This window comes from Ambystoma mexicanum, chromosome 5p (genome assembly GCF_040938575.1).
Source record: "Ambystoma mexicanum isolate Mex_15411 chromosome 5p, UKY_AmexF1_1, whole genome shotgun sequence".
NCBI lineage: Eukaryota > Metazoa > Chordata > Amphibia > Caudata > Ambystomatidae > Ambystoma > Ambystoma mexicanum.
The window spans coordinates 651,227,402-651,245,358 of record NC_090930.1 but is presented as its reverse complement, the minus strand read 5'-3'; the positions used below and the strand labels follow the sequence as shown (position 1 = coordinate 651,245,358).

Below are 17,957 nucleotides of genomic sequence, written 5' to 3'. Positions count from 1 at the left end.
TTCCCTGGGGCAGTGTTTTCCTCCCCAGGTGAGGGCTCTTCACATTCAGCAGATGGTGCACAAGTTTCAGCATGCCCACACACTCCCTGCGTTCGAGTTCTTGAGGTTGCTCGGCCTCATGGCATCCTGCATTCTTCTGGTGCCAGAGGCTCGCCTGCGGATGAGATATTTGCAGTGGGCACTCAAGACGCAATGGTCGCAGTCCTCCGGCAGGATGTCGGACCCGGTTCAGGTGCCGCCCTCGGTCGCCCGGGATCTTCTGTGGTGGGCCGTCGAAGGCAACTTGATGAAGGGGGCTCCATTTTGGCTTCCCTGGCCGGAGGTGACGATCGTGATGGATGCATCCCTCACGGGATGGGGAGCTCATGCCAACGGGCTGACAGTCAGCGGTCGTTGGTCTCCGTCGGAGTCCAGACTCCATATCAATCTTTTGGAGCTGAGGGCCATCAGGCTAGCCCTGACGGCTTTTCTGCCGACTGTGCGAGGAAAGAGTGTCCTGATCCTGACGGACAATACAGTGGCCATGCACTACCTCAACAAAAAGGGGGGGCAGGGTCACTTCCTCTGTGCAGGGAGGCGATGCAGCTCGAGTTCTGGGCCATCCAGGAGGAAGTTTCGATCTCGGCAGTTCATCTGGCCGGAGACGAGAACGTGACTGCGGACGCTCTGAGGAGGCAGAGCGCAATCTCTCACGAGTGGGAGGTGGCTCAGGATATTCTCCTGGAGATCTTCGCCCTTTGGGGGACCCCTCAAGTGGATCTCTTTGCCTCCAGTGTCAACCGGAAGTGCGAAAGGTTTTGCTCGCGGGAATTTCCTCCAAAAGGAGCCTTAGGAGACGCGTTCGTGGTGGAGTGGTCATTCCCGCTGCTGTACGCGTTTCCTCCAGTCCCCGTCATCCCGCAAGTGCTGCGGAGGTTACGGAAGTTCGGTTCCCGGATGATCCTCATTGCCCCGGCGTGGGCTCGGAGGACGGGGTACCCGGACCTTCTCGACTTATCCATCTGCCCTCCACGTCGTCTTCCCTACCGAGACGATCTGCTCTCACGGGAGGGGGGTCAGGTTCTCCATCCAGAGGTCAGATCCCTCAACCTTCACGCTTGGCTTCTGAAAGGTTGAGGTATAAGGATTGGGACCTCCCTGAGGACGTGATGGAGGTGTTGCTTTCGGCCCAAAGGCCAGCAACAAAGTCTCTGTACCGTTGGCGTAAATTCTGCGACTGGTGCAGAGTTCAGAATGTGGATCCTTTTGCATGTGACATCCCCATGGTCCTGTCCTTTTTACTTTCTTTGGCCCACAGGGGCTTGCAAGTGGGTACCGTTAAAGGTTACCTGGTGGCGCTGTCCATCTTTAAGCGCTCGTCTGAGGAGTGTTCTTACTTTAAAATCCATTTGATTTCACAGTTTCTGAAAGGGCTCACTAATGTGTTCCCTCCGTCACCTTTCCTGGTGCCCGGTTGGGATTTAAACCTTGTTCTTAAGTTTCTTATGGGTGCTCCGTTTGAGCCTTTACATTCTTGCCCTTTGAGGCTGTTAACTCTGAAAACTGTGTTTTTAGTTGCGGTTACTTCCGCTCGCAGAGTGAGTGAGTTCCAGGCACTTTCAGTTAAGCCTCCCTTCACTGTATTTCACAAGGACAGGGTTGTCCTTAGAGTTCGTCCTTCTTTTCTTCCGAAGGTAGTGACGGAATTTCATTTGGCCCAGAAGGTTGTTCTTCCGGCATTCTATCCTCCTCCGCATCCTGGTAAGGAAGAGGAGAGGCTCCATAGGCTTGATCCTAGGAGAGCTTTAAGCTTTTATGTTTCACGCATGTCCCGGGTCAGAGTGGACGATCAACTCTTTATTGGTTACGCTGGAAAGCGTTTGGGGCAAGCTGTGACGAAACAGACTTTGTCTCGCTGGATTATTTTGGCCATCTCGGAGTGCTACCGCTTGATGGGTAAGGACCCACCAGCTGGCTTGCGGGCCCATTCTACCAGGGGTATGGCTGCATCTACTGCCCTGCAGAGGGGTGTTCCTATTCGCAACATCTGTGATGCAGCCACCTGGGCTTCAGTACATACATTTGTACGTCACTATTCCCTCGATTCCATCCGAGCACAGGATCTGGCCTTTGGCAAGGCGGTCCTTTGCTCCGCTATTTGATTGGCTATTCTAAATCTTGATTCTAAATTCTTTCCCTCCTCCTTGCTCAGGTACTGCTTTGGGAGTCTGTCATAGATATGGAATACGTCGGAGGACCCAATCCCCTCGAAGAACAAGTTACTTTCTTACCTGGTAACGTTCTTTCGATGGGATGGTCCGACGACGTATTCCATATCGCTCCCGCCCTGCCTTCCCCGCTGCAGAATTTCTTTTGCGATTGCAGCTTACGTTCCGCAAGGTTTTGTGTCTGACTGGCAGTTGACTAGTGTCACACGTTCTGGGGGAAAAAAACTACAACTGAGGCTACGGGCGTCGTGCGTCCTACTTATCACATCGGATGACGTCGGACATCGGAGGAGGCCCTCGACGACGGCGCATCGACGTCATCGACGCAGACGCCGAAAAAAGTTTCCGAAGCAGCACAGCTGTGGTGATTACATGTCATAGATATGGAATACGTCGTCGGACCATCCCATCGAAAGAACGTTACCAGGTAAGAAAGTAACTTGTTCTTCTCCAGCATGGGTCTGGCATGGATTCACATGCGAACCCTCCCGCCTACCCCTCTGCGGCTCTTCACTTGGTCATACTGCCACTTCACGTGCTTCCAAATCTGAAGATGGCTGCCAGAGGCGGGGCTTAGGTAGAGGGCAGTCATTGGCTGTGGTCAGTATGACGCAGAGACCAGTGATTGGTTACTACTACGAAAGACCGATCAGAAACAAAACTGATACTGGTTTTTTCTTTACCGAGGATTCCCAGCCTGACGACGGGGAATATTCATGAGCATGTTGAATCCATGCCAGACCCATGCTGGAGAACAACAGTTACAGGTAAGTAACTTGTTCCATTTGAACCAATTATTCAAACATTTTTCTTGTGGGGACGAGGACACCCCCAAATCCCAGTTGGTTGGTTTGGGCACCCTTGATGTGCCTGGTTATCTGGAATATTTGGGGGAAATGTTTATGCCGGTCAATTAAAACAAATTCACCATCCGCCACAGTGTGATTGACTGGTGGGTGAATGGGTATGCATGTGTGCTTGCAAGGTTGGGGCCTGGGCAAGGGCATTGGAACATGGACGTTTTCTTGCATGTTTTACTGGAATTTTTGGCCATAGCCAACTTGATGAATGTTATTACATGGTGGGGGGTTGCGATGAGGTTTTATAGTGCAAAGGGGCAGGCAAAGTGGACATTTTCTGTATCGATTCATGTTTTGTTCACATAAGGGGCAGGGCTACTATGATGTAAGTTCTTACATGAGTCGAGGCATTTGTGCAGCAAAACAAAGAAATATTTCTTTTCTGTAGCATTGCATGTTGTACTTACCTACTGGCATGAAGGGCAAAGCCAGCAAGAGAATGTTCGTACATGGGGATACTATTATATACTGGCAGAGCAGGCATGAACATATTTTCTTATGGTAACATTACTGTGCGTACTATTTCTGGCAACACACAGAGTTGACTGGTACATTTGGGTGCCCGGAGCCCTTGTTTCTACACTGGGTGAAAGATTTAAGTTTGATTACAACACATTTATATCTTTCACCTAGTGCATTGCACAGCGTGCCCCTGCAGCAGCAGGATAATCATGCGTATTGTGCATGCGTGGTGGGCCAGGCAGGCTGAAAGTTTGTGTGACCCATGCTTTGTTGCTGAACATTGGGGGTGGGGGTCCTCAGCATAGCTCAGAGAGGGGCCCTACATTTTTTGTTATGCCACAGGAAGATGGGGTGGACATTGATGCAGATGTGACTGAGCAGTCTTCTCCGCTGCTGCCAGTGTGCTGCTGATGCTGCTGTTGATAATGTCCAAAAATCCTAAGTCCTTCTCTACCTATTCAGCACCAGTCTCTTCATTGGCTCTTTCCTCTGCGCCCAGGGCCTTCGCCCTCAGTTAGAAATGACCTTGGTGTTTGTAATGGAAGAAGGTCTTGGCTCTTATTTATTGCCTTGAGCTTGGCATTGATTCCTAAATTACGTTAACCGTCATTTTAAGAACTCCCTTTCTGACCCATACCTCAAAACAAATAGAGTGGAGATGGTGTGTTCTTCATAAGGCACTCCACAGACACTTAATGATTACTTTAATTAAATTTGAAGGAAGTATTACATAGTGTCAAAAAAGGTGTAGGTAACTCATGAGATTCACATTCTACACCCATCAGTGAGGTCTTGCTGAGGCGATAGCATAGGGGATAATGCCATACTGCCATGCCTTGAGAATGATGGCAGAAAGAGTGTCATTTATAAAACTGCTGATTTTTATGAAAGATCACAGGTGTTATTGTATTGTTTCCACAGATATGTGTTTGACGTAACTAGGTGCATGTTTTCTCGAGGAAATATCACTGAGAAGATGCGGATATCTTCAATGTCTTGCTCGGGAGAAGTGGTTGTGGATCTCTATGCAGGTAACTTTAATGTTTCCACCTCGTCTTTGGCAGAGTGGGAGAATATATCTAGTAAATAAGTACCCACTGTTTCTCAGAGTTGCTCGGTTATAAATATTTCCAATACACTACACAAAAAGTCATTTATATTTGAAGCCTTGTGTGTGTAAGTGAATTAACAAGTTATTAAATAAGCTGGCAATCAACTGTTCTTTAATGAAGTGATCAATTTTGTGGCAGACTGATTTCCAACTTTAATGCTATTTTCTGTTAATTTCATGTGGGTAGTTCCGCACCTAGTGAGGAATCAAAAACTAGTGCTGTCTTTTATGCTGATCGGGCAAATATTGTTTTTTTACTCAGTGTTTCCTTATATGCAGGTGCTTCCAAACCATGCCAGAATTCATGTGTTTGTATATCATTTTCTTTCTTTCTTGCCTTTTTTGACAAGGTCCCATGTCTTGTGCTGAGAACCTCTGGGACTGTGACTGAGGGGTCCAGGAGCCACACCAAGCTAGTGGATGATGGTAGAAGTGGGTGGTTAAGTGGGTGGTTAACCAGGTTGTTTTCCCTTGATGTCGAGTGGGGGCAGTCGCATAACATGTTAGCAAATCTACCTCCATGAAACGGACCCCTCCGAGATTCCCACTGTGCCTTGCCCCTAGGGCCACAGACACATTTTACAAAACTGACCATGCCCGGACAGGCATGGAACCTGCCAGGGCGCCAAGATCCTCAAATGGCAAACTGTGGTTACCCCCCTTCCCCCCCGTAAACCCCCTCAAAAATAAAAAAAAACTCCTACTTTCAAGGCCTGATTTACTTCACATGAAATCGTGTTGCTAGCCATGCATTCGGGGACTGGCTCTTTAAGCAAAATCCTTCTCCAAGCCCTAATAACAGTAATGTATGCCCTTAAACACTAAAGATTACACATTTAAGAACTGCAGAATATTGCAGGCAAGTTATTTCAAGTTTGCGAGCTCCTAACCCTTCTAAGCCAACACCCGCACTGAGACTTTGTTTTTCCCCTGTGCCTGAGATCTTCACTAAGGAGTCAATCTTCCTTTTTGGTTAGTAGTAATTACCTAGGGAAAGACCTACCCCATTCCCTGAAACAAGAAACCCTTGGTAATGATACCACTCTACTAACCTAGCCAAACATAAAGAGTACCAACTATTATTGGTTGCAATTCGGGCCTGCGCTTCAGATAGTGATGATTATTCAGGCCTGACCCAGTACAGGTAGTCTCATGGAAGATGGGACAGAGTGAAAGAAATTCCAAAAATGGCAGTTGCAACTGAAATACTTTTTGATCTAACACCCAAAGATTCAATCTCACCCAGGTGTGACCAGAAGCAATTTCCAATCGCAGTCCTTACTCTGTTCCCTCACAGAGGTGCAGACCCTCAGGAAAAAGCCCAGCCAGGGTAGGAGGGATGAGTATACAAGCTAGCAGTCCTAGTTGCTGTGTGTGGGCTGCAAGAGGGTTGCTTTTGGGAGAACTGGTTAGTGAAGGACCGTAAAACTGGAGGTTGGGGAAACTGAGTTGATTGTAGCAAAGGTGGCAGTGAAGAGCAAGAGGAGGTTGCCACAATTGATAGGGTTAAGAAGGTCGTGGTGCCAGCTAAAGATGGGGTAAAATCAGGAGAGAACAGTGGCGAGAAGTAAGCAGTGGCACTTTAGTAACATCAGGAGAGGAGGGTAGAGAGGAGTTGGTGGTGGAAAAGTCAAACAGCTGAGGGCAAGAAGCACACAGATAGTGTTGGCATCTAATGTACATTTTGAAGAAAAAAGTGGGCAGATAAACACTGTTGGAAGTAAGAATAAGCAGGGCATAACTAACGATTATTATTAAGGTAATTGAGTGGAAACCTAGCTTTGGTAAGCAACAGAGTGCTTTATAATTATACTGGGGCAGAACATGGGGAAGGAAGCAGAGAAATGGGGATCAGGGAGATTGCGGGTAATTGGTAACAAGGGATCTGTAAGCAACCATGGGAGAAATGCGTGGGGAGCAGATCACTCAGTCTCAGATAGGGTGGCCAGTGGAGGGTGTGTGGACCTATGTGTTAGAAAGGAGGTATTCCTTGACAAGGAGGGTTTTGAGCTCTGAACTGTAAAAGTGAAGGGGCGAATTTGATGTAGACAGGGAGGAGGTTCCAGAGTCACGGGGCATAGACCGAGAAAGGCGTGTCTCTTTGCATCCTGCACCGATGGAGTTCAGGTCAGCACAGGTCCTCACTTCTGATGGGTTGTAGGCCTCCGTAGATGCCGGTTTCTCAGTGAAGTAACTTGGGGGGACTTCAAGGTGGCTGCCTTGTAGACGATACAGTAGTACTTGAAGATGATACAGGCTTGCAGCAGGAGTCTGTGCAGTTCGATGAGCTTCCGGTGATGTGGTCGAATTTGCTACAGCATGCAGGACACATCTGAGGGGTACGAGGTTAGTCGCTGGAAGGCCTTCCAAAAGGGTATTGCCACCATCAAGGTGGGAGAGGACCAAGTCTTGGACAGAAGATCTGAAGATGTTTTTCTGGGATGAAGGGCTTCATTTTCCACAGGAGAAAACGTTGGTACCAAGCCATTTGTGCCTTCTGCAACAAATCTGGCGGTTTCGTCCCTTGTTCCCTAGGGGGAGCCATCCACCTATGAGGCTAGGGATGTGAGCCTGCTGAGGAAAATACACGATCGGTTTGGGAAAGCGGGATCCCACTGGCAGTGACTTCCCTCAAGGTGACAAGGACTCCCATCCCCATGGGAACTCCCTATACCCAAGGTATTATCTGCATACATGGGAATAAGAGAAGCTGCATTCATGTATGGGACTCAAAACAACATTCACTTTACCACTGTGTGTTTGGCTCAAGACAATGCTGGTTTCTCTATGAACGTACAAGTTGACGATAAACTATATGCTCCTTTGACGTAGTGGAGCGAGAATAAAGGGCTGACCGCCCTTGAAAGGAGAGACAGAAACACTATGTAGAGGTGAGCCTCTGACGTGAGAACGTAATCAAGGGGAGGAGTCGCAGTGCAGTACAGCGGAGCCAGCTCTGGCATGGGCAGAGACTAACTCGTTAGCGAGATGCTGCCCACCCGACACTGGAGAGTGCAGAGTCAGATACAAAGGCAGCTTAAGGCGAGCATTACCTGGTGGCACGACCATGCAGGGGATGTGGTGGGCCCGGTGCCGGCAAACCATGTCAAAACCAGGGATCAAGGGAGGAGCGAATCCTCTGCTCTCAGTGAAAGAGCCCAAGAGAGGAGGGGAGGCGAAACAAGTGGAACAGAAAGCCTGCTTGTACCCAGACTAGATAACAAGCAAGCAGTGGGGAATGCCATTGCTAGCAAAGAGATGCTGCCTCACACAAACAAACCCACCAGAACAGAAGGTATCTAGGTTGTCCTTGGCAGAAAAGAAGGCAGAGAGCGAAGAGGACATTAAATGGAGGGGGAAGGATTGTCTTATATCCCCCTATAAGGGTCAGAGAGACCCAGAAAGAGAGAAAGAACAAGAGAATGAGAGGGGTTACAGGAGCCCAAGAAACCCCATGGTTTGTAATCCACCAGACCTCTCAGAGAAACTCCCAAGAGCTAAGAGAGCCACATAACAAGAGGGGCCTACCAATACCCCAGAGAGCTGAGAGAGATATGGATAGAGGAACCCAAGGGGCCTAATAAACACAGTGAAGAACAAATACGAGGGTAGCACAGAGACTCCCAAGACATGAAGCAAGTGGGGACAGGTCATCGTATGTTGTGGAGAGGGACCAGGGAAATATCCCTCCACCTAACGAAATTGAGACACTTTGTTTTTTCAAGGAGTTGAGACTTGCTTTGAGGAACTTTTGGAGACTTTGGAACTTTGAGAAACTGCCAAGACTTGTTAAAAAGTAGCGAGAATTGTTTTTTTACGGACACTTATTGAATCCAAAACCAAGAGGGACTCTTGGGACGCCGAAAGAGATTGGGGTGAAACCATTCTTGAGTTCAGGGCACTTCGCCTAGTTTTCTTTCAAATTTTTCTAAGTGGTAGTGCCAGTTAGGTTTGGACTATGGACTATTTTTTTGTTTTGACTATCGACAAGCACCTTGGTTGTAGTTTTGATAGCAAGGGAACTTTCCTTTAGGAATACGACTAGAAAGGTATTTTCTTTACAAAAAACGTCTTGACAACATGTCCTTTGGTCCATGTCCTTCTGGCTTGCCACACTTCCTTGCTACATGCTGTTTGAAGGAGAGTTGTCTTTCAAAGTGGAACCGAACCAGGGGACTTGGTGCAGGTGGCCAGCTGGGGTGTGAAGCCCTTGAGGTGCATAGCACAGAGCCAGGCATGGATGTCAGGTTTTTGTTGTTGGTCTGCAGTAGGAATTCAGTCTTGGAGGGTTTGAGTTTCAGTTGAGCACTGTCAATCCACGATTAATGTGAGGCAGGCCATGAGCCTGTGGATGTCTTTGATGGAAGATACCTTGAGGTAGAGCTGCATGTCATCTGCATATTGGTGGATGTAGATGTTGTGTGGAGCGAGGGTTCAGAGCGGTTCCATGTAAATATTGAAGATCACGGAGGACACGATAAGGTGGTGGGACGTCTTCTCCAACATCGCCCGGTGCACAGAGTTTCTAAACCATCCATACCAGGAGACAGTCACGACGGACGCTTCCCTGGAAGAGTGGGGAGCCCCCGACAGATGCCTGCACGCCAGAGGCCTGTGGCTGCCAGAGGAGTAGCACTTCCATATCAACATCCTGGAGCTACGTGCAGTGCTCTGGGCCCTCAAGTCATTCCTACCGTCTCTGAAGGGCAAGGTGATAAGGATCTTCAGACAACACTAACACCATGTTCTACATCAGGAAACCTGGGGGCACTTACTCCCCAGTGCTCTCCAGGGAAGTGCAGGACTTGTAGTGCTGGGCCTTCGGACAAGACTTGTGCCGCGCTCATTTTCACCTAGCGGGAGTCAAGAACGCCACTGCAGACTTCCTCAGCAGAGAGTTGCGCTCCTGCCATGAGTGGGTGCAGCGGCAGGAGCAGGTGGACCACATCTTTGTCAAGTTGGGCAGGCCCCTGATCGATGTGTTTACGATGGCGGGAAACTCCAAATGTCAGAGGTTTGCCAGCAGATTCCACCAACCAAGGAGAACGGGGGACACAATCTCCTTCCCGTGGGAAGGACTATTTCTGTATGCGTTTCCCCCGTTGCCTCTCCTGCTGCAAGTCATCAGCACACTCAGACACTGCCAATGCAGGATGATGCTCATCGCCCTGGCGTGGGCGAGGCAGATTTGGTACCTGACCTTCTCAGCCTGTCGGCATCGCCTCCGGATCTTCTCACCAGAGAAGGAGGCGCACACCTACATCACAAACCAAGATCTCTGAACCTGAGGGCTTGGCTCCTGCAGCCCTAGAGTTTGAAGGATACGAATTACCAGCGCACTGGAGGCAGGTCCTCGCAAAAGGCAGGGCATCATCGACCTTGAGATGCTACGGTCACAAGTGGAAGCTTTTCGCTATGTGGTGCCGGTTACAGAAGATTACCCCTTTGAAGGTCACGGCCCCACAGATCTGGCCGTACTTGCTATCCTTGGCCAAGGCCCGACTGGCGCAGGCCTGCATCAAGGTGCCTCTGGCGGCCATCTCCCGGTACACCAGATCGACGGGAAGATCGTCGCTTTGGTCCCATTGACTCGTCAGTGAGTTTCTCAAATGACTTTTCAGTTTTTCCCACCGGTGAAGGCTCCTGCCCCAGTGTGGGAACTCAATTTGGTTTTGATGAGGCTCATGGGGGTCCCCTTTGAGCCTCTGCATCAAGCTCCACTCAAATTCTTCTTGTGGAAGACTGCTTTCCTATGGGCCATCACCACTGCCAGGTAGGTGAGATTCAGGCCCTATCCTGCAAACAGCTATCCCTGACTTTCCACGAATCGAGGGTGCTGCTACTTACGCACCCCTCCTTCATGCCGAATGTTCCGTCGGAATTGCACCTCAACAAGCCTTTGGTGTTACCTGTTTTTTTCCCCAAAACCTTCGTCGCCGGTGGAAAGGGCCTTCTTTCGCTGGACGTTGCTTGTGCCCTAAATTTCTAAGTTACACGCACAAAGAGTTTTTGGAAGACTTCACAGCTGTTTGTAAACATTGGTCCTGTGAGCCATGGGAAGGCCTTGTCCAAGACTTCCATTTCAAGATGGCTCTCCGGCTGCATCACGCACTGTCATCGGTTGGCTAACTGACCGCTGCCCAGCCGTTCGAGAGTCCACTCCACCAGAGCAATTGCTGCTATGACGGCCTTCCTGTCTGGTGTGCCCCTGCTCGCCATCTGCACGGCTGCTATGTGGAGGTCCACTCACACCTTCGTGAAATTCTACTGCATCGACGGGGATTCCAGGGAAGAGTCCTGAGTCGGCCAAGCAGTGCTACGCAACCTGTTTGCTTGAGGTGAGTCTGTACCAGGATTAAGTGTAATTGCTTCTGTTGAGCCTTGCCACCTCCTGTGGTTGTGTAATGGTGTACTGCTATGTATTTGTTATTCATGAGTATGTGAATCCATGCCAGACCCCATACTGGAAAAGGATCACGTTACTTACCTGTAACTATTGTTCTTCAGCATGGGTCTGGCATGGACTCGTATGCAAACCTTCCCTCCGACCCCTCTGCAGCTCTTCTTGGTCATGCTGCCACTTTACGTGCTTACCAGATCTGAAGATGGCTGTGTGAAGAACCTGAAGGTGGCCCACCTGCTAGTCCCCGGAGAGCTGTCATCCAGGTGGCCAGGGCACAGCCATCGGTATTGGATCCAGTTCCTGGGGGTGGAAGTGGGGCACCTGGATGGAGAGTGGAAGTGGGATGCCGACGGGTGAGACGCGGTACCCCCTTCTTTATAACACCCTTTCCCCATCCTACCCCGTAGGATATTTAGAAACTCCGACCCCCCCCAACCTCCTTTGCCAACACAAACAATTTCTTACACCGTGAAAGACAGCGGACTAACACCAGAGCCGTTTACACAAGGGTCAGGCAATTGACAATTACACACACCTGACGTCCCTTTCCTTTCCCCACAGGGATAAAGGGCGGAGCACGAGAGCACACTTTGAGCAAGGCAAAATGCACGAGGAAGCAGCTGTTCCAGGACGGAAGTTCAAAAGGAGGATAAAGGCGGCGAGAACTGAAAAGACGACAAGGAGTGAAGTGCCCTTGCTCTTTTTGACCCAGACTCCCAAAGCCTCAGTGAAAGGAATCAGAAGACCGGGGGCTACAGCTACCGTGTGGTGTAACAGATGCCAACGGTGCACAGGGCCCTCCCTCGCTGATAACGAAGGCGGGGAGAGACACTTGTTACTTTGGTACTGTCCTTGACTCCAGGGACAAACGCCAAGGAGTTCAACCGAGCCGGTGAGTCAGTGGGAGAACTGATAGTAAACTGAAATGTTTTGAACAAAGGTTGTAAACGGCAACGTGATATGAATTGAATGAACCTATGAGCAAAGAACCTGTGTGTTACTGAACTTTTAAAGCCCAGGAAAGACCAGCTGCAGAGTGGTCCGGCGCCACGTGGGCGCTCATTGGAAAGACTCTGGCTGGTCCTCTTTTGTTGAAACTACAGATATCAGGAGGCCGTAGGAGAGCCCGACTAAATGGTCAAAGTGGTCATACAAGGGTTGAATAAGACCCCTTGTACGATCGAAAGTCTTTGAACCATAGCCAAGATGAAAGCTAAGGGAAGTGAATCCCGCATTTTGTGATAAAGCAAAGTGAATTGTATCTGGCAAATGTGAACCTGGCTGAGGGAGGCCTGCAAGTTGGGGTGAAGCATAATAACCCTGTGAACATTGTGTTGACAAAAGTTAACCCGGCTGTGGGATGTCCACAGTGAAAGGATGTTTAAAAGGACATTGAGACACACTACAGGCAAACATATTTTGAGCAAAAAGCCGTAGTGAACCCGACGGAGGCTAACATTCAAGAAGGATCGGATCCTGGCTCAGGGGGGTCTAGGGGTGAAGAGGCATCACCCAATGTAAAAGATTACGGAAAGAACTTTTCTTTTGTTATTGTTGACACATCAGGCCCTCTGAGCCAAGAAACTTTGTATGAAGGAGACTTGGCAACCAAAGTTCCTGATATCGCTGAAAAGAACTGTAACCTCGTGCCGGAGAAGCCCCGTTGTGTATTGTGTTCAGGAGCCCTGCCTTGTCCCATGCTAAAAACTTGGGGAAGGGAGACCCCAGCTATACCATCCTGACTTATCATTTTGTGAACATTTCTTTTCTGGTGAACATTATCCCACACTATTGTGTAACTTAGCGGTAAGGATTGGCAATAGTTATTTTTTAATATAGGCCCTTTTTATTTGACGCCACTAGGACTGCCTTATCGTTATTTGATGGTCGTAGCTTGCTCCCATCTTAGATTTAGGCTTAGATTAGGCGTTTTTCTCAACCATTTATACAGTTTAATAAACACCCTTGAACTGTGATCACTCGTCTGTCTTTACTGTTGCCCCATGAGTTCCTTACAGCTGCCAGAGGAGGGGCTTAGGGAGAGGACTGTGATTGGATGGGGGCAGTATGGGCCAGAGGCCAGTGATTGGTTTAAAGGAGAATTAGTTTTTAAGTGAAAGTGAAACTGTTTTTCTTTTACTGAGGACTCCCAGCCTGACGTCAGGGAATATTCATGAGCATGTTAATCCATGCCAGACCCCATGCTGGAGAACAATAATTACAGGTAAGTAAGTTGTTCCTTTTCCTTTCTGGTAGTCAATTAATAGTGTCACCTAGTGCATGATCATAGTGTAAATAAGTGACTCGAGAGTGTAGCACTTAAGCAATTAGCCCCGAGCCGCTGGGGTATTACTGAGTCAGGTAAAGCCCCGGGGCCTATAGTTACAGGCCGGAGCAAAGTGAGGGTCTTAACGAAGGCCCTGGGGGTTTACCTGACCCAGTAATGCCCCTGCAGTGAGGGGCTTATTTCTATTAGTGCCCAGCCCATAAAACCGAGGTATTAAAAGGATTATTTTTCTGTACCGAAATGCCGGAATGTATAATGTAAATAAATGTTAAAAAATTGCCGCCGGGGAAGGGTAAACTGGGTCAGTTTTCCCTTTCTATGGCAGCGATTGAAACAAATAGAAAAAAGTAAACCAAAAAGAAATGCTCGCCATGGAAAGGAGAGATGGGACTACCTGTAGTCCCTACTTCCTTTCCATGATGGTCTGCCGTGTATCGGGAGCAGACGTGCTGGGGACAGTAGTGTTCCTAGTGCGTCCGCTCTGGAAATGGACCAAAAAGAAGCAAAAAGAAGGTAAGTGGGGTTGTGAGGGCGGGGAGGGGATTGTTTAGGTTGGGGGGGGCTGGAGTAGGGAAAACTCTTATCTCGATCCCCCCCCCCCCGACCTAGTATCATTTTTGAGACACACTGCAGTTAGGGAGGGTACTGCCCAAAGTGACATTCAAGATAAACCTCCTAAATCCTGATATATATATATGTAGCCTAACTGTTTCGTACCACAACTCGTGACCTTCTACGATGTTGAAACTCTGTTGCATTCAGAGCACAGCATGCCGAGTAACAGTGCAAGATGCATCTTGTGCTAAATTCCAATGCGTGCAATATAAACAAAGTTTATGTAAGCATTTCATATTGGTAGAAGTATAATTTTGTTTTGACTAGTGTGCTACAAAGAACAGTGGGGTCCTCTCTCATAGTCTGTTTCCGAAATAAAAACATTGGCAGCCACAGTGTCTATTGCTTCCAGAAGAGGGACCCTAATGCATGTGTCCTAACCATAGACCGCAGATGTAATTTCTTCAACAGTTAGTTGTACCTTACCATCAGTCCGTTACTTTTTCAACTTTTCGTAGAATAGTCCTTGCGCTGAAAAATACAAAGTATGGGCACATTACCAATCAAGGTTGCTCACCTTCTCTGAGCCTTATAGGTTAATCTGATTTTGTCTGGTCCATTTGAGTAGTGGAAACGCAGAGAACTGCGATTGCATCCTTTGGGGAGGTTTGTGACTTATAATGATAGCAGCGATTGCTTTATGGTAAGCTTCATCTAATATCCTATTGGGGAGGGCTAAGCATAGAAGGGGAAAACTGTCCTACTTTACACTTAGCCAAAGACAAATTAAAAGCCCATAGCTGATCCACTCCACGGTCCTATGACCGAAGGAAGCCACAAGTCCCTCGCTGCCAAACCACTATATACCGCTTTCCGCACCAACTCCAGCACTTCACCTCGGCGTTGGTAATAGCAGTCCTTAAATTAGCAGCTGGTGATCTTTTTCAGACAGTTTCCCGGTTTAAATCAGTACTTTTGTTCGAGTCCAAAGTCATTCTGAATAACCAATACTAAAATAAAGTACTAGGCAGCACCTGATTTTACTTTGCTTGGAGCATTACCTTTTTACAATGGTTTGAATGAACACAGGTGGGTAGCACATTTACTTTAACAGCAGTGTTGGTGAATAATATTCCCCGATACGGCTACTTCCACCGCAAAGCCAACAACATTTTCCACTAGTGCACCTTAACATAAATTAAATTGCTGGGTTTCAGTGAATAGTATGCCTCTTTTGGTATGGCTTCTTTAACCTGTGAGTGGATTGACTTACCACAGGTATTAAGTGTTCAGCATCATGTTATCAGTCCAATGAGTGTTCATATAAGAAGCATTTAGTGCTGATGATGAAGGAAGACTTGTAGGGCGGCTCATCAAGAACTCCTATTTATAGTGCTTTGAAAGCTACACAATATCAGTGGTTGGGCATCTGGCCACTTAAGGCCTGTTTCGGTGTAAAACCAAGCTAATTTTTTTGTTGTATAGATCCATTGTACCTTTCAACACCCTAGCCGATTGAGGGTTGGGGGCGCAGTGCAGTTTCTTTTTTTTATGGCGTGCTCTGCATAGTTCCTTCATGACCTAGTAAGATAGGTAGCTATTTATTTTAAAATCTGTTTTATTTAAGAAAAGTAAGCACATACACAGACAGTGTGTGCTCCATGGACAAAATCAATGATATGATTTACAGTAAACCGGTTCTAACAAACGTAACCTGGCATTACAAGAAATAACAAAAGAAATGCTTGGCATACATAAGGAAGTACATTATCCTTATATGTTGGGGGTGGTCAAGATTTAGAGGGTCCAAAAACGAAAATGGATGTCCACACATTGTGGGAGCGGCAGCAAGCGGTCATCTTCCATTGGGGGGAGCACAAGGCACTAGAGATGGTGCGTACCACACAAAACCTGTATTTAAATAAATTGTGTAAAGGCAACCTCTAACAGCCATCACCAGGGGATTGTCATCTGACTGGTGGAACATTGAAAGGAGCAAAACATTCCATGCTTCCAAGTTTGCTGATGGCTCATAAGGGCTCGTACTCACAGACCTGTACCAAGCTGCTGTTTCGGCCTTGCTTCATAAATCAAAGTCACTGCACCATTGGTTATATTTAGGGCCCCTATTCAGTTTCCAGGTCATTGAGATGTGCCTCTTTGGCAGAATACAGGCATGGTCCATCGGCTTAACCACTTGCCTATATTTGTCAGGTCTGGGACATATCCCCAGAAGGCACTCATCTCAAGTCCATTGATAACCTGCAATTCCAGCGTTCCTATAGGTCTGTTCTATCTCATGCCAGAAGGTACGTATCAAGGAACATTGCCAAAACATGTGTAGAAGATCTGCCCCGTCAGCTTTACACCAGGGGCAAGTCGGCGTTGTTTTTGGGTCAAATCTGGCTACTCGGCTAAAGGTCATGTAAGTGCGATAGAGTACATTGAGCTGTAATAAACGAAAGCGTGCATTTCTTGAGGCCTGCCTAACAAACAGTAACTCAGTATCCCATTGTTCCTCAGTACATTCACTTCTCAAATCCTTCTCCCAGCGGACCTTCAGATACATATCTTGGGTACTGACTCTACCTAGAAAGCAATCGTACAGTCAAGAGACCGGACGTCCTCCATCTTCAAGCTCATACATTGCAGACAGCCATATATCAGCTTTAGGTTCCCTTGGCCATGAATTCCAATTAGACTTGGCTACCCTCACCAGCCTCGGATATCTCCAAAACTGACCCTTGGGCAGACCCTCTGTATGTTCTAAATCAATTAAGTCCCTGAAGCCGCCCCCTTCATACATGTCACCCCATGCGACCAATCCCAGCTCTTCCTATTTCTTGTCATCAAAAGGTCGTTGAGGTCCAGGCATGCATCCATTGTCCAGGGGGCATGTGGTGGTAAGGGATGTTTTACCTTTAGTACCTTCAGTGTTCTATTCAGATCAGTCTACCCAGCCTAATTAATAGCGTCTGCCCGCTAAGGCAACAGGTTGGGACCCATAGTACCTCCTTGAGCCACATTGGATGTATCATTGGTGATGGCAACCTAGATTCTGAAGGGGGCCCATCTGACAACCAGTCACTTATGTATCAAAGCTACGTAGCTAAATAATACAGTTCCAGATGCGGCAATTACACACCCCCATCCTGGTATCTCTTGGCCAATGTGTGTAGCCAGATCTTAAGCTGCCCGTGTCCCCACAAGAAGCCCCTGATCATGGTGTCCAGGGCTACAAAGAAGTTTGCCCCTATGCAGTAGTGTACATTTGCGAAGGAATAAAGTAGCAGCGGAAGTGCAATCATTTTAATCAGGGCTATTCGTCCCATAAGTGAAAGTGGTAGCGTGCTCCAAAAGGACATGGATCTTTACACTCCCTCCACTGACCTGACCATATTCACAGCATGCACACTTTCTGGGTCATGCGTTATAAAAATGCCTAGGCACTTAAAGGCGCTCAATTCCCATTTCAACCCTAGCGCCAGCAGGTCTCTGATGCCATATTTCCGCAATTCTGCCAAAGGGAAAAGGTACGACTTCTGTCTATTAAAACAAATACCGGACAATTTTACAAATTCATCTAACACTTCCAAGATGATGGGCAAATTATGGTCCGGTTCACTTAGGTACAATAGAACATCATCAGCATACTGCGATAAAAGGTGTTGGGATTCCCCAACCATTATACCAGCGACTGGGTATTTCTGTCTCAGATATACTGCGATAGGTTCCAGGGCTAGAATGTTTAGTATGGGTGACAGTGGGCACCCCAGTCGCGTCCCTCTCTGTATATCTGTAAGGTACTCATGGTGACAACAGTAAAGACAGACACAAGTGATAACAGTTCAAGGGTGTTTATTGAACAATGAAATGCAGGGTGGAAAAACGCCTAACCTAAATCTAAGATGGGAGCAAGCGTTGACCATGAAATGAAAAAATAAGGCAGTCCTAGTGGACGGTGTGTCAAATAAAAGGACCTATACTAAGAAAAGCCTATTGCCAAGTCCTTATACTAATTACAGAAAGAGCGTGGGATAGGGTTTCAATATAGAAAGAAGTGTTCTCAAAT

At 47.7% G+C, this 17,957-nt stretch overlaps 1 protein-coding gene across 2 annotated transcripts in view; it reads left to right on the top strand.

Annotated features, from left to right (window-relative positions):
- Positions 1–17,957, top strand: part of TRMT12 (tRNA methyltransferase 12 homolog) — an 824,050-nt gene that overhangs the window by 509,441 nt on the left and 296,652 nt on the right. For both annotated transcript variants that reach the window (XM_069613002.1, XM_069613001.1), the window contains exon 6: positions 4,451–4,560. In XM_069613002.1, the coding sequence (XP_069469103.1) occupies positions 4,451–4,560 (110 nt within the window). The remainder of the gene's footprint in view (positions 1–4,450; positions 4,561–17,957) is intronic.